We start from the raw sequence: 22,964 nt of genomic DNA on the forward strand, positions 1-22,964 counted from the left end.
AGGAAAATACGTCCCTGGACACTTGAGTACCGATATTATGACCAATGTATGATCCTGTAACTACTTGATATCGGATCGATACCCAAATGTGTCGTATCAATCAAGTGATTGAGTGATTATTACATTTTAACAGAAGTGTAGATAGAACATGTTAAAACAGAAAATAAGCAGATATTAACATGGTTTAATAATGCATTTTTTACAGCTTGTCCTTTAAATGTTGACAAAATAATCTTTGTTTGTTAGTTTGTTAGTCTTTGTTTGTTTACTTACTACTAAAAGACAAGTTGTCTAGTATGTTCACTATTTTATTTAAGGACTAAATTGCAATAATAAACATATTTTTAATGTACAATAACATTTTTAGTTAAAATAAAGACAATAATGACATATTTTTTGTGGTCCCCTTTTATTTAAAAAAGTATCGAAAATGTTGGTACCGGTACCAAAATATCGGTATCGACTCTCTGCTCACGTCGCAATCAAATAACCGCCTCATTATGTCCGTGCTCAAAAAAAAGGCGCTCGCATGTTCGACGCTGCCTGCGTCAAGATACCCAGAACCCCACCCACCCTTCACCCAAATGAAGACTTCCTCCCTTAATCCCTGACAAGGTGTTTTTAACGTGCTTGCTTGACCCCCACCACGACCTCTGTCTGACCCCCTGTGACCTTTGCACCCCTCAGGCTGCTCGGGGGGGTACGAGGGGGGGGCGGGGGGATTAAGGCGGCCGCAGCAACCGGAATGTGAGAGAGTGAATCCCAACACCGCCTTAAGTCTGCAACGTGCGGTGATATCATGGCATCACTACCGTTTGTCACCACCGGGGGGCTGTTCATATATATATATATATATATGTATATATATAATTTTGGACGTCATGGCCTGGAATTCACGCACAATTTCCCCAAATGGAGTGGGGTTTTTTTAGGTGTTGCCATGGTAACGGAATGTACACAGCGAGGTTCAGGGCGTCCACTCTGCACTGAGTGGGTGGTGGCCGTGGATTAGCCTCAGATTAGCGTTTTGTTGTCCGCTATAGCGTCCCCACTCATCCTTTTGGACAACTTTCTGGCTAATGATGGATGGACTGGAAGTGTGTCTCCTAAGGATTTCCTCTCCGGGTCCGTTTCCCCACCGACGGAGCGTCTAAAATCACCCCCACACCTGTGAGAGGAATTCCAGCTCCACACCCATCCTGAGTGGTCAGGGTGGATTTTGCACGGGCACCCGGCCACACCGTCACTGATCCGCTTTTAATTAGTGTATTTCCTTGAATTGTCGCTGGAGCGCTAATTAATTTAAAACCTCTTCTCACTCCGGCACTTACCAAAGGCATGTGGTAAATTTAGGCCTGCGCTTAAAAATTTGAGTGTGATGTAAGGATACCATCATGAAAAGCACATTTCATAAAAAAAAACGTTATTATGGTCTTACCTTTACGTATAAATGAAGTCCATGCGCAGCTCCTTCTGATCAAAAGCATCGATAACTTGTTCATAGAAGTCTTCCTTATCTTTCTTCAGTTTTAAAAGTCTCTCTGTCTAGATGGAGATCTTCCTTTATTACCTCCTGCTTCGATTGAAAGTCCAGTTTAGAAAACTGTTTTATTTTAGATATGTTATCCTCCATGTTAAAAGTGCAAGCGAGAGGAAAAAATAAACTCTTGCTGCTTGTTGTCACTTCTTCTGCAGCCAAGAAGGATCACTAGCGCCCTCTACCACCAGGAGGCGGGAGTCATTTAGTGACTCATATTTGACACACGCAGCTACGGTATATTAATAAAACAGCTGCTTACTGTTCTTTTTAGCATATTCAATAACTTGGATCTTACTGAATAGCTCTTAATCTTCTTCCCTTTATATAATTTAAAATTATTGAAATTAGCCTCCTCCATTTTGAAAATGATGACAGGTGAAGTGTCACTCGTGACGTGATGAGTTCGACCCGGTGGAAATTCTAGGCATATGCTAAATATTTGGCGAAACGAGTTTGACCCCGCGTTAATCCTGAGCCGGCGGTAATGCTAAGCATGCGCTAATTATTTTGCCAAACGAGTAATTCTAGGCAGGCACATGCTATAGACCTGGCGGCAATTCAAGGAATTACGGTAAATTGAAAAGGATTTGCAAATCATTGTATTCTCTTTTTATTTACCATTTACACAATGTGACAACTTCACGTACTCAACAAACAACAACAACAAAATCCTAGTTATGGCCCGACCACTGTTTATTACTACTTTGTACTACTTCTTTTGCTACTTTTCCTCCAATCCATCACATGATTCTTGTGATTGACACACGCAGCTACGGTATATAGATAAAGCATAGTTCTTTTTAGCATGTTCAATAGCTTGGACCTTAAATCCTACTGAATAGCTCTTAATCTTCTTCCCTTTATGCGATTTCAAATGATTGAAATCAGCCTCCTCCTTTTTGAAAATGATGACAGGTGACGTGACGAGTTTGACCCGGAGGATATTCTAGACATGCGCTAATAAAAATAATATTTTGCGAAACGAGTTTGACCCGGCATTAATCCTGAGCCGGTGGTAATGCTAAGCATGCGCTAATTATTTTGCGAAACCAGTTCTACCCGGCAGTAATTCTAGGCAGGCGCATACTATATACCCGGCGGCAATTTAAGGAAATACGGTAGGTTTGACCAACTGAAGTGTGTGCCGTTTCACAAGCCCTTGAAAAGATTGAAATTAATTTAAAAAAACATAATTTTAGCCCCTTTCATGTAGATAAATAGATTTGGCCGTGACCCCTATTGAATATAGTGAGGAATGCACCAAAATAATACCTGTTTTATTTAACTTCAAACTCAACTAGATGAGGGAATTCCTGGAGGAATCGGGTGTGAATGTTCCAATGCTGAAGTTGTAGTGAAATGCTGACAGAATGTAGTGTGAATGTTGGAGAGTTTGAATGTTCAAGAGTTTGAATTTCCAGGAAAAAAAGGAATTTTGGTTTGGAACTCGGAAATGTGTTGGTTGGATGAGTGGAATGTGTTTATGTGGGAAGGGTTGGAATCGGTCAAAAAATTTGGAAATTGTGGAAATGGGAAAAATGGATAATTCTTTTTTAATGGGGAAAATTTCCCTAAAAACGGGGAATTCTGGGAATTCCAGGAACTGTTTTAAACTTGGAAAAATTATAGTTTGAATGTCCAGGACAAGTGGAATGTGTTGATGTGGGAATGGTTCGAATCGGTTGAAAAATGTGGAAATTGTGGAAGTGTGAAAAATGGATCATTCGTTTTGAATGTGGAAAAAGTCCCTAAAAACTGTGAATTCTGGGAATTCCTGGAATGTTTTTAAACCTGAAAAAAATGATACTTTGAATATCCAGGATAATAGGAATGTTTTGATGTTGGAAAGCTTCGAATTAGTTGAAAAATGTGGAAATTGTGGAAGTGTGAAAAATGGATAATTCATTTTGAATGGGGAAAAATTCCCTACAAACTGGGAATTCTGGGAATTCCTGGAATGTTTTTAAACTTGAAAAACAATGATAGTTTGAATATCCAGGATGAGGGGAATGTGTTGATGTTGGAAAGCTTCGAATCGGTTGAAAAATTTGGAAATTGTGGAAGTGTGAAAAATGGATAATTCGTTTTGAATGGGCAAAAATTCCCTACAAACTGGGAATTCTGGGAATTCCTGGAATGTTTTTAAACTTGAAAAAAAAATGATAGTTTGAATATCCAGGATGAGTGGAATGTGTTGATGTTGGAAAGCTTCGAATCGGTTGAAAAATGTGGAAATTGTGGAAGTGTGAAAAACGGATAATTCGTTTTGGTTGGGGGAAAATTCCCTACAAACTGGGAATTCTGGGAATTCCAGGATTTTTTTAAACTTGAAAAAATGATAGTTTGAATGTCCAGGACAAGTGGAATGTGTTGATGTGGGAATGGTTCGAATCGGTTGAAAAATGTGGAAATTGTGGAAGTGTGAAAAATGGATAATTCGTTTTGAATGGGGAAAATGTCTCTAAAAACTGGGGATTCTGGGAATTCCTGGAATGTTTTTAAACCTGAAAAAAAAAAAAGTTTGAATATCCAGGAAGAGTGGAATGTGTTGATGTTGGAAAGCTTTGAATCGGTTGAAAAATGTGGAAATTGTTGAAGCGTGAAAAATGGATAATTCGTTTTGAATGGGGAAAAATTCCCTACAAACTGGGAATTCTGGGAATTCCAGGAACTGTTTTAAAACTTGAAAAAAAATTATAGTTTGAATATCCAGGATGAGTGGAATGTGTTGACGTTGGAAAGCTTCGAATCGTTTGAAAAATGTGGAAATTGTGGAAGTGTGAGAAATGGATCATTCGTTTTGAATGTGGAAAAAGTCCCTAAAAACTGGGAATTCTGGAAATTCCTGGAATGTCTTTAAACCTGAAAAAAATTATACTTTGAATATCCAGGATAATAAGAATGTTTTGATGTTGGAAAGCTTCGAATTAGTTGAAAAATATGGAAATTGTGGAAGTGTGAAAAATGGATAATTTGTTTTGAATGGGGAAAAATTCCCTACAAACTGAAAATTCTGGGAATTTCTGGAATGTTTTTAAACTTGAAAAAAATGATAGTTTGAATATCCAGGATGAGTGGAATGTGTTGATGTTGGAAAGCTTTGAATCGGTTGAAAAATGTGGAAATTGTGGAAGCGTGAAAAATGGATAATTCGTTTTGAATGGGGAAAAATTCCCTACAAACTGGGAATTCTGGGAATTCCAGGAACTGTTTTAAAACTTGAAAAAAAATGATAGTTTGAATATCCAGGATGAGTGGAATGTGTTGACGTTGGAAAGCTTCGAATCGTTTGAAAAATGTGGAAATTGTGGAAGTGTGAAAAATGGATCATTCGTTTTGAATGTGGAAAAAGTCCCTAAAAACTGGGAATTCTGGAAATTCCTGGAATGTCTTTAAACCTGAAAAAAATTATACTTTGAATATCCAGGATAATAGGAATGTTTTGATGTTGGAAAGCTTCGAATTAGTTGAAAAATATGGAAATTGTGGAAGTGTGAAAAATGGATAATTTGTTTTGAATGGGGAAAAATTCCCTACAAACTGAAAATTCTGGGAATTTCTGGAATGTTTTTAAACTTGAAAAAAATGATAGTTTGAATATCCAGGATGAGTGGAATGTGTTGAGGTTGGAAAGCTTCGAATCGGTTGAAAAATGTGGAAATTGTGGAAGTGTGAAAAATGGATCATTCGTTTTGAATGGGGAAAAAGTCCCTAAAAACTGGGAATTCTGGGAATTCCTGGAATGTTTTTAAACTTGAAAAAAATGATAGTTTGAATATCCAGGATGAGTGGAATGTGTTGATGTTGGAAAGCTTCGAATCGGTTGAAAAATTTGGAAATTGTGGAAGTGTGAAAAATGGATAAATCGTTTTGAATGGGGAAAATGTCCCTAAAAACTGGGAATTGTGGGAATTCTTGGAAAAAAATTTAACTTGAAAAAAATCATAGTTTAAACATCCAGGATGAGTGGAATGTGTTGGTGTTGGAATGGTTTGAATCGGTTCAAAAATGTGGAAATTGTGAAAAATTGATCATTCATTTTGAATGGGAAAATGTCCCTGAAAACTGGAAATTCTAGGAAATTCGGGATTTTTTTCTTTTTACTTGAAAAAAATCATAGTTTAAATGTCCAGGATAAGTGGAATGTGTTGGGGTTGGAATGGTTTAAATCGGTTGAAAAATGTGTAAATTGTGTAAGTGTGAGAAATGGATAATTCATTTTGAATAGGGAAAATGTCCCTGAAAACTGGAAATTTGAGGAAATACGGGAATTTCTGAACAGGCGGAACATTTTGAAGTTGGAACGGTTGGGATCGGATGAAAAAAAGGGAGAGTTGTGGACTTTTGAAAAGTGTCCCATGCAGTTCAATGGGAATTTCAGGGAAATTTCGGGAATAGAGGGATTTTTTTGAAAAATGCTAAAAAAAATAAAAAATAAAAATAAAAATTCTGGTTGGTATTGGAACTTTTCAAATCGTTCGAGAAATGTTGAAGTAGTAACATTTTTAATTGAGAAATGCTATTACAGAATTCCTAGAATTTCGGGAAAACCGGGAATTTTTCCAGATCAAAAAACAACTTTGTTTTTTGTCCTGACTAAGATGAATGTTTTGTCGGTGGAACGGTTGAATCGGTAAATGTGGAAATTGTGAAAGTGTGAAAAATTGATCATTCATTTTGAATGGGAAAATGTCCCTGAAAACTGGAAGTTCTAAGAAATTCTGGATTTTTTTTTACTTGAAAAAAATCATAGTTTAAATGTCCAGGATAAGTGGAATGTGTTGGGGTTGGAATGGTTTGAATCGGTTGAAAAATGTGGAAATTGTGGAAGTGTGAAAAATGGATAGTTCGTTTTGAATGGGGAAAATGTCCCTGAAAAGCTGGGAATTGTGGGAATTCTTGGAATTTTTTTTTTAACTTGAAAAAAATCATAGTTTGAACATCCAGGATGAGTGGAATGTGTTGGTGTTGGAATGGTTTGAATCGGTTAAAAAATGTGGAAATTGTGAAAGTGTAAAAAATTGATCATTCATTTTGAATGGGAAAATGTCCCTGAAAACTGGAAATTTTAGGAAATTCTAGATTTTTTTTTTACTTGAAAAAAATCCTAGTTTAAATGTCCAGAATAAGTGGAATGTGTTGGGGTTGGAATGGTTTGAATCGGTTGAAAAATGTGTAAATTTGGGAAGTGTGAGAAATGGATAATTCATTTTGAATAGGGAAACTGTCCCTGAAAACGGGAAATTTGAGGAAATACGGGAATTTCTGAACAGGCTGAATATTTTGAAGTTGGAACGGTTGGAATCAGATGAAAAAAATGAGAGTTGTCGAATTTTGAAGTGTCCCATGCATTTCAATGAGAATGTCATGGAAAAATGCTAAAAAAAAATAAAATAAAAAATTCTGGTTGGTGTTGGAATTTTTCAAATCAGTCAAGAAATGTTGAAGTAGTAACATTTTTAATAGATAAATGGTATTACAGAATTCCTAGAATTTCGGGAAAACCGGGAATTTTTCCAGTTCAAAAAACAACTTTGTTTTTTGTCCTGATTAAGAGGAATGTTTTGTCGGTGGAACGGTTGTATCGGTAAATGTGGGAATTGTGAAAGTGTGAAAAAGTTATCATTCATTTTGAATGGGAAAATGTCCCTGAAAACGGGAAATTTGAGGAAATACGGGAATTTCTGAACAGGCTGAATATTTTGAAGTTGGAACGGTTGGAATCAGATGAAAAAAATGAGAGTTGTCGAATTTTGAAGTGTCCCATGCATTTCAATGAGAATGTCATGGAAAAATGCTAAAAAAAAATAAAATAAAAAATTCTGGTTGGTGTTGGAATTTTTCAAATCAGTCAAGAAATGTTGAAGTAGTAACATTTTTAATAGATAAATGGTATTACAGAATTCCTAGAATTTCGGGAAAACCGGGAATTTTTCCAGTTCAAAAAACAACTTTGTTTTTTGTCCTGATTAAGAGGAATGTTTTGTCGGTGGAACGGTTGTATCGGTAAATGTGGGAATTGTGAAAGTGTGAAAAAGTTATCATTCATTTTGAATGGGAAAATGTCCCTGAAAACGGGAAATTTGAGGAAATACGGGAATTTCTGAACAGGCTGAATATTTTGACGTTGGAACGGTTGGAATCGGATGAAAAAAATGAGAGTTGTGGACTTTTGAAAAGTGTCCCATGCATTTCAATGGGAACTTCATGGAAATTTCGGGAATAGAGGGATTTTTTTGAAAAATGCTAAAAAAAAATTTTTTTAAATTCTGGTTGGTGTTGGAATTTTTCAAATCCTGTCGAGAAACATTGAAGTAGTAACATTTTTAATTGAGAAATGCTATTACAGAATTCCTAGAGTTTCGGGAAAACCGGGAATTTTTCCAGATCAAAAAACAACTTTGTTTTTTGTCCTGATTAAGAGGAATGTTTTGTCAGTGGAACGGTTGAATCGGTAAATGTGGAAATTGTGAAAGTTTGAAAAATTGATCATTCATTTTGAATGGGAAAATGTCCCTGAAAACGGGAAATTTGAGGAAATACGGGATTTCTGAACAGGCTGAATATTTTGAAGTTGGAACGATTGAAATCGGATGAAAAAAAATGAGAGTTGTGGACTTTGAAAAGTGTCCCATGCATTTCAATGGGAACTTCATGGACATTTTGGGAATAGAGGGATTTTTTTTGAAAAATGCTAAAAAAACAAAAAACAAATTATGGTTGGTGTTGGAATTTTTCAAATCAGTCAAGAAATGTTGGAGTAGTAACATTTTTAATAGATAAATGGTATTACAGAATTCCTAGCATTTCGGGAAAACCGGGAATTTTTCCAGATCAAAAAACAACTTTGTTTTTTGTCCTGATTAAGAGGAATGTTTTGTCGGTGGAACGGTTGAATCGGTAAATGTGGAAATTATGAAAGTGTGAAAAATTGATCATTCATTTTGAATGGGAAAATGTCCCTGAAAACGGGAAATTTGAGGAAATACGGGAATTTCTGAACAGGCTAAATATTTTGACGTTGGAACGGTTGGAATCGGATGAAAAAAATGAGAGTTGTGGACTTTTGAAAAGTGTCCCATGCATTTCAATGGGAATTTCATGGAAATTTCGGGAATAGAGGGATTTTTTTGAAAAATGCTAAAAAAAAATAAAAAAAATTCTGGTTGGTGTTGGAATTTTTCAAATCCTGTCGAGAAACATTGAAGTAGTAACATTTTTAATTGAGAAATGCTATTACAGAATTCCTAGAGTTTCGGGAAAACCGGGAATTTTTCCAGATCAAAAAACAACTTTGTTTTTTTTCCTGATTAAGAGGAATGTTTTGTCGGTGGAACGGTTGAATCTGTAAATATGGAAAGTGAGAAAAATTGATCATTCATTTTGAATGGGAAAATGTCCCTGAAAACTGGAAATCATAGTTTAAATGTCCAGGATAAGTGGAATGTGTTGGGGTTGGAATGGATTGAATCGGGTGAAAAATGTGTAAATTGTGAAAAATTGATCATTCATTTTGAATGGGAAAATGTCCCTGAAAACTGGGAATTCTATGAAATTCGGGATTTTTTTCTTTTTACTTGAAAAAAATCATAGTTTAAATGTCCAGGATAAGTGGAATGTGTTGGGGTTGGAATGGTTTGAATCGGTTGAAAAATGTGTAAATTGTGGAAGTGTCAGAAATGGATAATTCATTTCGAATAGGGAAAATGTCCCTGAAAATGGGAAATTTGAAGAAATACGGGAATTTCTGAACAGGCTGGATATTTTGAAGTTGGAATGGTTTGAATCGGATGAAAAAAAAAATGAGAGTTGTCGACTTTTGAAAAGTGTCCCATGCATTTCAAAGGGAACTTCATGGAAATTTCGCGAATAGAGTGATTTTTTGGAAAAATGCTAAAAAAAATAAAATAAAATAAAAAATTCTGGTTGGTGTTGGAATTTTTCAAATTAGTCGAGAAATGTTGAAGTAGTAACATTTTTAATTGATAAATGGTATTGCAGAATTCCTAGAATTTCGGGAAAACCTGGAATTTTTCCAGATCAAAAAACAACTTTGTTTTTTGTCCTGATTAAGAGGAATGTTTTGTCGGTGGAACGGTTGAATCTGTAAATATGGAAAGTGTGAAAAATTGATCATTCATATTGAATGGGAAAATGTCCCTAAAAACTGGAAATTCTAGGGAATTCTGGATTTTATTTTTTTTACTTGAAAAAAATCATAGTTTAAATGTCCAGGATAAGTGGAATGTGTTGGGGTTGGAATGGTTTGAATCGGTTGAAAAATGTGTAAATTGTGGAAGTGTGAGAAATGGATAATTCATTTTGAATAGGGAAACTGTCCCTGAAAACGGGAAATTTGAGGAAAAACGGGAATTTCTGAACAGGCTGAATATTTTGAAGTTGGAACGGTTGGAATCAGATGAAAAAAATGAGAGTTGTCGAATTTTGAAAAGTGTCCCATGCATTTCAATGAGAATTTCATGGAAATTTCGGGAATAGAGTGATTTTTTTTTTTAAATGCTAAAAAAAATAAAAAATACAAATAAAAAATTCTGGTTGGTGTTGGAATTTTTCAAATCAGTCAAGAAATGTTGAAGTAATAACATTTTTAATAGATAAATGGTATTACAGAATTCCAGATAAAAAAACAACTTTGTTTTTTGTCCTGATTAAGAGGAATGTTTTGTCGGTGGAACGGTTGAATCGGTAAATGTGGAGATTATGAAAGTGTGAAAAATTGATCATTCATTTTGAATGGGAAACTGTCCCTGAAAACGGGAAATTTGAGGAAATACGGGAATTTCTGAACAGGCGGAACATTTTGAAGTTGGAACGGTTGGGATCGGATGAAAAAAAGGGAGAGTTGTGGACTTTTGAAAAGTGTCCCATGCAGTTCAATGGGAATTTCAGGGAAATTTCGGGAATAGAGGGATTTTTTTGAAAAATGCTAAAAAAAATAAAAAATAAAAATAAAAATTCTGGTTGGTATTGGAACTTTTCAAATCGTTCGAGAAATGTTGAAGTAGTAACATTTTTAATTGAGAAATGCTATTACAGAATTCCTAGAATTTCGGGAAAACCGGGAATTTTTCCAGATCAAAAAACAACTTTGTTTTTTGTCCTGACTAAGATGAATGTTTTGTCGGTGGAACGGTTGAATCGGTAAATGTGGAAATTGTGAAAGTGTGAAAAATTGATCATTCATTTTGAATGGGAAAATGTCCCTGAAAACTGGAAGTTCTAAGAAATTCTGGATTTTTTTTTACTTGAAAAAAATCATAGTTTAAATGTCCAGGATAAGTGGAATGTGTTGGGGTTGGAATGGTTTGAATCGGTTGAAAAATGTGGAAATTGTGGAAGTGTGAAAAATGGGTAGTTCGTTTTGAATGGGGAAAATGTCCCTGAAAAGCTGGGAATTGTGGGAATTCTTGGAATTTTTTTTTTAACTTGAAAAAAATCATAGTTTGAACATCCAGGATGAGTGGAATGTGTTGGTGTTGGAATGGTTTGAATCGGTTAAAAAATGTGGAAATTGTGAAAGTGTAAAAAATTGATCATTCATTTTGAATGGGAAAATGTCCCTGAAAACTGGAAATTTTAGGAAATTCTAGATTTTTTTTTTACTTGAAAAAAATCCTAGTTTAAATGTCCAGAATAAGTGGAATGTGTTGGGGTTGGAATGGTTTGAATCGGTTGAAAAATGTGTAAATTTGGGAAGTGTGAGAAATGGATAATTCATTTTGAATAGGGAAACTGTCCCTGAAAACGGGAAATTTGAGGAAATACGGGAATTTCTGAACAGGCTGAATATTTTGAAGTTGGAACGGTTGGAATCAGATGAAAAAAATGAGAGTTGAAAAATGCTAAAAAAAAAAAAAAAAATTAATTCTGGTTAGTGTTGGAATTTTTCAAATCGCCCGAAAAACGAAGTAGTAACATTTTTAATTGAGAAATTCTTTTACAAAATTCCTAGAATTTCGGGAAAACCGGGAATTTTTCCAGATCAAAAAACAACTTTGTTTTGTCGGTGGAACGGTTGAATCGGTAAATGTGGAAATTGTGGAAGTGTGATGGGAAAATGTCCTTAAAAACTGTGAATTCTAGAAAATCCAGGATTTTTTTTTACAACTGTTGAAAGGGATCACACAATCCCTGAAGAGGCTGAATATTTTGAAGTTGGAACGATTGGAATCGGATGAAAAATTTGGGAGTTGTGAAACTTTGAAAAATGTCCCATTCATTTCAATGGGAATTTCAAGGAAATTATGGGAAAGAGAGAATTTAATGAAACATTATAAAAAATGTTAATGTTCTGAATGGTTGGTGTTGAAATTTTTCGAAATCCAATGAATCAAAAACATAATTTTGGTACTTCCATGTAGATAAATAGATTTAACTGTGAGCATAATGAGGAACGCACCAAAATAATACCTGTATTATTTAACTTCAAACTCAACTAGATGAGGTCATTCCTGGAGGAATCGGGTGTGAATGTTCCAATGCTGAAGTTGTAGTGAAATTTTGACAGAATTTAGTGTGAATGTTGGAGAGTTTGAATGTTCAAGAGTTTGAATTTCCAGGAAAAAATGTGGAAATTGTCCTGACAATGAGAAGAGTTTTGACGGTGGAAGTGTTTAGGAAAATGTGAAAAGACGAGTCAACATAAAAAGGGTGGAAATAGGTAACAAAAAAAACGGGAATTCCTGGAAATGTATTGAACGTTGAAAAATGGTAGTTTGAATGTCCAGGATGGGTGGAATGTGATGATGATGAAATGGCTTGAAAATGTGAAAAATGTCCCGGAATTCTGGGAAATCTTAGAATTCTTGGAATTTCTTAAGGGAAAGTCTGCGATTCCCAAATAGGCTGAAGAGTTTGAAGTTGGAACATGTTTTTTTTTGTCATCTCTCCTACAGAACTTTTGTCCCCCAGCCTGGCAGCACTGACCCTGGGCTGCGACTCGGGGGATCTGGGCTCCTTGTCCCGAGTGCAGCTGCTCCTGCTGGACCGGATCGGACCGGTGACCCTGCACTCTCCCGTGGAGGACTATCTCCCGGACCAGACCAGACCTGTTGACGACATGCTGACGCCGTCAGGTACTTTAGATCCTTGGTTATCACTGTTAATTGGTTTTGGGCCTAACCATGGTCAATGAAATTCCACAAAGTAGGAATTATTGATTACCAATGGACTATATACACAAGCAGTTGTGTAAATGGTAAATAAAAAGAGAATACAATGATTTGCAAATCCTTTTCAACTTATATTCAATTGAATAGACTGCAAAGACAAGATATTTAACGTTTAAACCGAGAAACGTCGTTATTTTGTGCAAATTTAAGCTCATTTGGAATTTGATGCCTGCGAGATGTTCCAAAAAAGAATGAGAACATTGAGGAATGCTCATCAAACACTTATTTGGAACATCCTACAGGTGAGCGGGCTGAATGGGAACAGGTGGGTGCCATGATTGGGTATAAAAGTAGCTTCCATGAAATGCTCAGTCGGTCACAAACAAGAACGGGGCGAGGGTCACCACTTTGTCAACAAATGCGTAAGAAAATTGTTTGAGAACAACGTTTCTCAACCAGCTATTGCAAGGAATTTAGGGATTTAGGGATCACTCTGAACTAATAATACTCCTACTGTGGTTTCTTTCTCCAATCTGCAGTCGTGGTAAACTTCCATCCATATACTACTCTTTTAAACAGTTTTTTTCTACCAGCTGGCGGAAACGGAAATGCCCGTAACCGTGGCAACCGAAACCATAACAAGGGTTAAACAACTTAAATATGCACATTTCAGCTTCCCAAACAAAACGTAGTAAAAAGAAACAAATAATAATAATAATAATAATAATAATCCCATAACATAAATGATCTCCAAAATGTACAACTTAAAGAAACTATTATATTAACATGCAAACCTTCAAAACAATGCTAGTAGTTTTTTTATTTTCCCTTTTTGTGCCTTTGTGCCAAATTTAGTGTATCTGTTTGTTTTCCTAGCAGCTGATAATAATCCCATAACATAAATTATCTCCAAAATGTAGAATTTAAAGAAACTATTATATTAACATGCAAACCTTCAGAACAATGCTAGTAGTTTTTTGTTTTCCCTTTTTGTGCCTTTGTGCCAAGTTTAGTGTATATGTTTGTTTTCCTAGCAGCTGATAATAATCCCATAACATAAATCATCTCCAAAATGTAGAACTTAAAGAAACTATTATATTAACATGCAAACCTTCAGAACATTGCTAGTAGTTTTTTGTTTTTTCCTTTTTGTGCCTTTGTGCCAAGTTTAGTGTATATGTTTGTTTTCCTAGCAGCTGATAATAATCCCATAACATAAATTATCTCCAAAATGTAGAACTTAAAGAAACTATTATATTAACGTGCAAACCTTCAGAACAATGCTAGTAGTTTTTTGTTTTCCCTTTTTGTGCCTTTGTGCCAAGTTTAGTGTATATGTTTGTTTTCCTAGCCGCTGATAATAATCCCATAACATAAATCATCTCCAAAATGTAGAATTTAAAAAAAACTATTATATTAACATTCAAACCTTCAGAACAATGCTAGTAGTTTTTTGTTTTCCTTTTTGTGCCTTTGTGCCAAGTTTAGTGTATATGTTTGTTTTCCTAGCAGCTGATAATAATCCCATAACATAAATTATCTCCAAAATGTAGAACTTAAAGAAACTATTATATTAACATGCAAACCTTCAGAACATTGCTAGTAGTTTTTTGTTTTTTCCTTTTTGTGCCTTTGTGCCAAGTTTAGTGTATATGTTTGTTTTCCTAGCAGCTGATAATAATCCCATAACATAAATTATCTCCAAAATGTAGAACTTAAAGAAACTATTATATTAACGTGCAAACCTTCAGAACAATGCTAGTAGTTTTTTGTTTTCCCTTTTTGTGCCTTTGTGCCAAGTTTAGTGTATATGTTTGTTTTCCTAGCCGCTGATAATAATCCCATAACATAAATCATCTCCAAAATGTAGAATTTAAAAAAAACTATTATATTAACATTCAAACCTTCAGAACAATGCTAGTAGTTTTTTGTTTTCCTTTTTGTGCCTTTGTGCCAAGTTTAGTGTATATGTTTCTTTTCCTAGCAGCTGATAATAATCCCATAACATAAATTATCTCCAAAATGTAGAACTTAAAGAAACTATTATATTAACATGCAAACCTTCAGAACAATGCTAGTAGTTTTTTGTTTTCCCTTTTTGTGCCTTTGTGCCAAGTTTAGTGTATATGTTTGTTTTCCTAGCAGCTGATAATAATCCCATAACATAAATGATCTCCAAAATGTAGAACTTAAAGAAACTATTATATTAACATGCAAACCTTCAGAACAATGCTAGTAGTTTTTTTGTTTTCCCTTTTTGTGCCTTTGTGCCAAGTTTAGTGTATATGTTTGTTTTCCTAGAAACTGATAATAATCCCATAACATAAATTATCTCCAAAATGTACAACTTAAAGAAACTATTATATTAACATGCAAACCTTCAGAACAATGCTAGTAGTTTTTTGTTTTCCCTTTTTGTGCCTTTGTGCCAAGTTTTGTGCATCTGTTTGTACTCCTACCTTCCATGCTAGCGCCATTTGTTTGCCGTTCTGTTTAGCACCAGTGTTTTTGTTGTTAGCCTGTTTCGAGTCTTTTTTTCTTACCTCAAGCTGTGTTCTTGCCCGACGCATCCCCGGAGGAACAAATCCGGTATCGCTATGCCTCACAAGCTTAACAGATGTAACACAGTGGTGAACATGCCCTTTCCCAACTACTTTGGCACATGTTGCAGCCATGAAATTCTAAGTTAATTATTATTTGCCCCAAAAAATAAATGTTATGAGTTTGAACATCAAATATGTTGTCTTTGTAGTACATTCAACTGAATATGGGTTGAAACGAATTTACAAATTATGGTATTCTGTTTATATTTACACAATTTCCCAACTCATATGGAAACGGGGTTTGTACATCAAGCAAGAATGCGAAATAATTCCACCTGAAAAGCTTCATAAATGTGTCTCCTCAGTTCCCGAAGGTTTACTGAGCGTTTTTAAAAGGAAAGGCCATGTAACCCAGTGGTAAAATTGCCCCTGTGGCCACTTTTTTGCAATGTTTTCAATCATCAATCAATCAATCAATGTTTATTTATATAGCCCCAAATCACAAATGTCGCAAAGGACTGCACAAATCATTACGACTACAACATCCTCGGAAGAACCCACAAAAGGGCAAGGAAAACTCACACCCAGTGGGCAGGGAGAATTCACATCCAGTGGGACGCCAGTGACAATGCTGACTATGAGAAACCTTGGAGAGGACCTCAGATGTGGGCAACCACCCCCCCTCTAGGGGACCGAAAGCAATGGATGTCGAGCGGGTCTAACATGATACTGTGAAAGTTCAATCCATAGTGGCTCCAACACAGCCGCGAGAGTCCAGTTCAAAGCGGATCCATGACAGCAGCAAGAGTCCCGTCCACAGGAGACCATCTCAAGCGGAGGCGGATCAGCAGCGTAGAGATCTCCCCAATCGATACAGGCGAGCGGTCCATCCTGGGTCCCGACTCTGGACAGCCAGTACTTCATCCATGGTTATCGGACCGGACCCGCTCCACAATGGAGGGGGGGACACAGGAGAAAGAAAAGAAGCGGCAGATCAACTGGTCTAAAAAGGAGGTCTATTTAAAGGCTAGAGTATACAGATGAGTTTTAAAGTGAGACTTAAATGCTTCTACTGAGGTAGCATCTCAAACTGTTACCGGGAGGGCATTCCAGAGTACTGGAGCCCTAACGGAAAACGCTCTATAGCCCGCAGACTTTTTTTGCTGCCATTGCAGTGTGAACGTGAAATATCTTGTCTTTTCAGTCTATTCGATTTAATATAAGTTGAAAAGGATTTGCGAATCATTTTATTCTCTTTTTAGTTACCATTTACACAAGGTGACAACGTCACAGCTTTTGTCTCTCCGAGCGATCAAAACGTGTTCACAATACAAACAGTTTAGTCTCAAGAACAAGCATTCTCCTTTGAAGTTTGTTTATGGAAATGTGATTTGTGTCTGGTGGGGGGGGAGAAGCAAAAAAGTTCAGTATTTCGCCGTCTGCCGTGTCAGCAATCTCAGCGGCGTCGTCCACCCTCCCACGGTTTTGGCAGTTTGAGCGAGATGGTTTGATAAGCAGAAACCGTCACTTTGATAGCAGGGCGGGTGAGTCGGCGTCTCTGCGGCTCCGCCTCGCGTCTGGGGGCCAGCCTCCAGTGCGAGGTGTCGGAGGGCGGAGGACGGCTTTTACTGGCGTCAAACGGCTCACCTCGCATTCCCTCCCCCTTCTTCTCCTCCAGGCGCTTAACAGCTTTTTCCTCGCCAAGAGGGTGTGGCTGCCTATTGAGGGGGAATATGGGGATGTTCCATATTAATAAAGATCAAACCGCTCCGGTGGATCATTAACCCGGGAAAGTCCGCCCCGTAGACTGACTGCTCAGAACCACTCGAAAAGCTCCTAATGTTTAACAAGGTCCGAGGCTCGGTGTGGAGAAATGTGTTTGTGGACGAGGCTCGATAACAAGAATCATGTGATGGATTGGAGGAAAAGTAGCAAAAGAAGTAGTACACAGTAGTAATAAACAGTAGTAGGGTCATAACTAGGATTTTGTTGTTGTTGTTTGTTGAGTACGTGAAGTTGTCACGTTGTGTAAATGGTAAATAAAAAGAGAATACAATGATTAGCAAATTATTTTTAACTTACTGTATTTCCTTGAATTACCGCCGGGTATATAGTATGCGCCTGTCTAGAATTACTGCCGGGTCAAACTCGCTTCGCAAAATATTCTTTTTATTAGCGCATGCCTGGTATTTCCGCCTGGTTCAAACTCGTTTCGCCAAATATTTAGCATATGCCTAGAATTTCCGCAGGGTCAAACTCGTCACGTGTGACACTTCACCTATCATCATTTTCAAAATGGAGGAGGCTGATTTCAATAATTTGAAATCACATAAAGGGAAGAAGATTAAGAGCTATTCAGTAAGATTTAAGATCCAAGTTGTTGAATATGCTAAAAAGAACAGTAAGCAGCTGTTTTATTAATATACCGTAGCTGCGTGTGTCAAATAGGAGTCATTAAATGACTCCCGCCTCCTGGTGTTAGAGGGCGCTAGTGATCCTTCTTGCGACTACTCGGCTGCAGAAGAAGTGACAAAAAGCAGCAAGAGTTTATTTTTTCCTCTCGCTTGCACTTTTAACATGGAGGATTACATATCTAAAATAAAACAGTTTTCTAAACTGGACTTTTAATCGAAGCAGGTGGTAATAGAGGAAGATCTCCTTCGAGACAGAGAGACTTTTAAAACTGAAGAAAGATAAGGAAGACTTCTATAAACAAGTTATCGATGCTTTTGATCAGAAGGAGCTGCGCATGGACTTCATTTATAAGTAAAGATAAGACCATAATAACGTTTTTTTTTATTAAATGTGCTTTTCATGATCCTTACATCACACTCAAATTTATAAGAGCAGGCCTAAATTTACCGCATGCCTTTGGAAAGCGCCGGAGTGAAAAGAGGTTTTAAAATAATAAGCGCCCCGGCGGCAATTCAAGGAAATACGGTATGTTCAATTGAATAGACTGCAAAGACAAGATATTTAACGTTCAGATTGAGAAACTTTGTTATTCTTTGCAAATATTAGCTCATTTTGAATTTCATGCCTGCGACATGTTTAAAAATAAAACTGAGAAAGTTGGAGGAATGCTCATCAAAGCTGCAGCAAAACTGGGTGTGCCAGGACCGGCTTCGAGCTGCTGGTGGCTGGTTGCTGTCACCGCCGCGAGCACGCTTGCGAGAGCCGTCAGTGGGTCGGCCTCCTCCGCCTCTGGTGGTTCGGCCATGTTGGGCGCCAAATTGCGGAATTTTCTTCCCTCAAGGTTCCTCGGACCACCAAGCACTGACATGAGAGCCTGGATCAGGTTCACAATATGGTTGTATTTTGCAAAAATTGTCTTGCTTTTCAGCAATTATTTTTTGTCCGTCTGTCTCTCGCTCTCGCTCTTGCTCCAACTCCAACACCTCTCTTCTCTCTGGCTGCTGCCTTTTAACAGAGCGACAGGTGATTGGATAATCAGGCCCAGGTGGGTCATTTATGCACCTCTCGCTGATATCGAAGCCGGTCCTGGCATACCCCGTTTCGCTGCAGGTCCGCAGACCACACCCCCCTTCACACCCAGCATCTGTAATGGTATGGGGGTTTATTAGTGACCAAGGCATGGGTGACTTACACATCTGTGAAGGCACCATTAATGCTGAAAGGTACATACAGGTTTTGGAGCAACATATGTTGCCATCCAAGCAACGATATCAGGGACGCCCCTACTTATTTCAGCCAAAAAATGCCTTAAGATAGTACTGTATAAGATATTAATAGTAGTACGCATACATAGAGCACACCTGCTTTTCTTAAAGGGGGACTTATTACCCAAAGCCAACTGTTCTTACTTATTGATACATGCTTTTGTGTATTTGGGATCTGCATAAGTCCCGATAATTTGAAAGATATTTATAAAACTATGTTGCCTTCCTTCATATTTTGTCCAATTTTCCCCAAATGTGACATCAGCGGATAATGCCATATATGGTAGCAATACCATATATGGAAATGTACTCAAAATTCTTTGAGTCTGCGAATTAGTCCGACAATGTTATCAATAAGTTCCTGCTTTCACCCTATCCTCTTGTTTTGGTGCAGACTGGCTCGTACATGCACATTTATCCTCCGCTGTTGCCATTTCTACCTATTATTTTGTCGACATAATAAAGGACAAACTGTAAAAATTGTTCACTTACTGTCAATATCTGCTTATTTTCTGTTTCAACATGTTCTATCTACACTTCTGTTCAAATGTAATAATGACTTATTCTTCTCTTCGTTGATACTGTACATTAGTTTTGGATGATACCACACATTTGGGTATCGATCCGATACCAAGTAGTTACAGGATCATTCATTGGTCATATTCAAAGTCCTCATGTGTCCAGGGACGTATTTACTGAGTTTATAAACATGATATAAACGAAAAAAAATGTTGTGATCCAAAAAAAATTGATATATTCATAGTAGTATCGACTTGATACCCTCCTGTACTTGGTATCATTACAGTGGATGTCATGTGTAGATCCACCCATGGCGTTTGTTTACATTGTGACGGCGGTGAGCTGTTGTTTCCTCCTACGGTGTGTAGCGAAGCATGTTTAGCTATTCCTCATCCTCCAGTGATAACGATACTTGGAAGAAACTTAGTTTTTTGTCGCCATGGAGGCCAGGATTAATGATTTAGAAGTGAGCTAAAACACTGCCGACTGGTGACGGATGTTGGGCGCTAAAAAAATCCTAGTTTGTGAACCCGTTCTCAAACAACGGCAATAAAAACGATTCCGATTCTGATTCTGATTCCTGATTCGAACTCGCTAACCATGTCTTAAAGCGCCTCTTCCTGAGGGTGTTTCAGTGTTACAACTTCACCTTTATCTTCACTTTTTACACCAAAAAGTGTCTGTCCTCCCTTTTCTGTCTACACACTGTGTCTGCTTGTAAGTACTCTGTGTGTGTGCACTGCCGAACATGCTCCTCTGCTTGTAAAACCAGCAATATTTTTTAGAAGAGGTATAGTTCTGAATATGATTCATTAGTATCGCGGTACAACTCCATCATCAGCGGTCACTCGAAATAGTATGACAATCCTCTTTGTTATACGTGGGGAGACTGGTGGACAGACAGTCACCGCACGATCCTAGACAGGGGTCAGGGTCAGGCTCCAAGATGACTGGGGACCCTTTTCAGCTGCAGCCTTCCTCCGCTTTCCAGCCGTTGTGGTTGTTCTTAAATCTACCGTGTTCCGCCTGCTCCGCCGTTGAGGTCTTCACTGTATCGCTGGATAGGGGGAAGTCAGGTAGTGGGCCTTTGCCAAGGACCACCTGGGGTAAAAGTAGTAAAGGGGGTCACCAACGCGGTGCCCGCGGGCACCAAGTCGCCCGTAAGGACCAGATGAGTCGCCCACTGGCCTGTTCTAAAAATAGCTCAAATAGCAGCACTTACCAGTGAGCTGCCTCTATTTTATAAATTGTATTTATTTACTAGCAAGCTGGTCTCGCTTTGCTGGACATTTTTAATTCTAAGAGAGACAAAACTCAAATAGAATTTGAAAAGCCAAGAAAATATTTGAAAGACTTGGTCTTCACTTGTTTAAATAAATTCATTTATTTTTTTTACTTTGCTTCTTATAACTTTCAAAAAGACAATTTAAGAGAAAAAAATACAACTTTAAAAATGATTTTAGGATTTTTAAACACATATACCTTTTTACCTTTTGAATTCCTTCCTCTTCTTTCCTGACAATTTAAATCAATGTTCAAGTATTTTTTTTTTTTTTTTTTTTGGTAAAGAATAATGAATACATTTTAACTTAATTCTTAATTTTAGCTTCTGTTTTTTCGACGAAGAATATTTGTGAAATATTTCTTCAAACTTATTATGATTAAACTTCAAAAAAATTATTCTGGCAAATCAAGAAAATCTTTAAAATCAAATTTAAATCTTATTTCATAGTCTTTTGAATTTATTTTGAAATTTTTGTTCTGGAAAATCTAGAAGAAATAATAATTTGTCTTCGTTAGAAATATAGCTTGGTCCAATTTGTTATACATTCTAACAAAACGCGGACTTGATTTTAACCTATTTAAAACATGTCATCAAAATTCTAAAATTAATCTTAATCATGAAAAATTACTAATGATGTTCCATAATTTTTTTTAATTTTTTTTTTCAAAAAGATCCGAATTATCTAGTTTTTTTGGGGGGGGTTTTTCGGTTGAATTTTTAATTTTAAAGAGTCGAAATTGAAGATAAACTATGTTTATCTTCAAAGTGTTTCAGAATTTAATTTTAATTTTTTTTTCCTGTTTTCTCGTCTTTTAAACCGTTCAATTAAGTGTTTTTTTCATCATTTATTCTTTACAAAAAAACCTTCCCTAAAAGGGAAAAAATGTACGACGGAATGACAGATAGAAATACCCATTTTTATATGTATATGTATATATATATATATATATATATATATATATATACATATATATATATATATATATATATATATATATATATATATATATTAAAGGTAAATTGAGCAAATTGGCTATTTCTGGTAATTTACTTAAGTGTGTATCAAACTGGTAGCCCTTCGCATTAATCAATACCCAAGCTCTTGGTTTCAAAAAGGTTGGTGACCCCTGTCCTAGTACCCCAAGACCCCAAAGAGGAGCCTCCACTTTAATGGCCACTTTAACGTCATGCCCAGGACATATTCCGGTACTACACTAGTACCAGTGCAACCCTAAGCAAATCTATTTGTTTCTAAACAAAGAGTACGTTATGGACGCTGTTATGGGCGTTATGGACGGTGCACAAACAAGATGCCATTATGCGCACGTTAGACGTGTGTCTCATTCTGGGACTATTTACCATCGGCTTGTCTTTCCTCTTTCCAGAACAATGTTTGCACCTGGCACGCTCCTGCAGACAGGTGCTCCTCTTTGACTCCAGCCGCTGCCATTGTTTGCTCACAGATTACAAACCATAATTTGCTGCAGCATTACTCATATCTGTGCACACACACGCCGCCACAAAGATAAAATGTGTGTGTGTGTGTGTGTGTGTGTGTGTGTGTGTGTGTGTGTGTGTGTGTGTGTGTGTGTGTGTGTGTGCCAGAGGCAAGAATTTATGCACACACACACACACACACACACACACACACTGGTTATTATTTGAATTCGGGACTTGTGGGGACCACCCTTTCTACAGGTTGTGGAGGCATAAAAAAAATGTTAGCTCATACACGTCTTTAAATAAAGTAATGTGCTGATCATACTTACTGGGGACCCTGGGGAAAAAGTGTTAATTTGGTTCATGGGGACCAAATTTAAATCATTTTGCATAGTTAACACACATTTGTACGTGACTACTGAGGACCATTTAAAAAAAAAAGTTCAAATGAAATATGGCATGATATTTAGAATACAGCACTACAGCTGTCCTCTTATAGGACAGGTGGAGGTGATAACTATACACGGAAGAAGTGTGAGTGGAGCAGCGAGTGCAGTACCAGCCACAGCCCGATGAGGGGGCTGCAGTGCAAATGTCCCACACTCAAACTAACCAGTAAACATGTTTTATGGGCCAAAGCTTAAAAATCACTTGGGCATCTTCAGAATGGATCTGACTATCAGGGGACCTGTTTTTTTTTTTTTGTCCCCGTACTGTCAGATGTCCCCTTAAGGTGACTGTGTAAAATGAGCGATGTCCCCATTAAGTCAGCATTGACAGAACACACACACACACACACACACACACACACACTGGTTGTCAATT

At 37.0% G+C, this 22,964-nt stretch overlaps 1 protein-coding gene across 1 annotated transcript in view; it reads left to right on the plus strand.

Annotated features, from left to right (window-relative positions):
• Positions 1-15,286, plus strand: part of LOC133561304 (uncharacterized) — a 32,644-nt gene extending 17,358 nt beyond the window's left edge. The window contains exons 7-8 of the mRNA XM_061914669.1: positions 12,457-12,636; positions 15,222-15,286. Coding sequence (XP_061770653.1) covers positions 12,457-12,636; positions 15,222-15,286 — 245 coding nt within the window. The remainder of the gene's footprint in view (positions 1-12,456; positions 12,637-15,221) is intronic.
• Positions 15,287-22,964: the final 7,678 nt, after the last annotated feature.

The sequence above is a fragment of the Nerophis ophidion genome, linkage group LG10 (assembly GCF_033978795.1).
Source record: "Nerophis ophidion isolate RoL-2023_Sa linkage group LG10, RoL_Noph_v1.0, whole genome shotgun sequence".
Classification (NCBI taxonomy): Eukaryota; Metazoa; Chordata; class Actinopteri; order Syngnathiformes; family Syngnathidae; genus Nerophis; species Nerophis ophidion.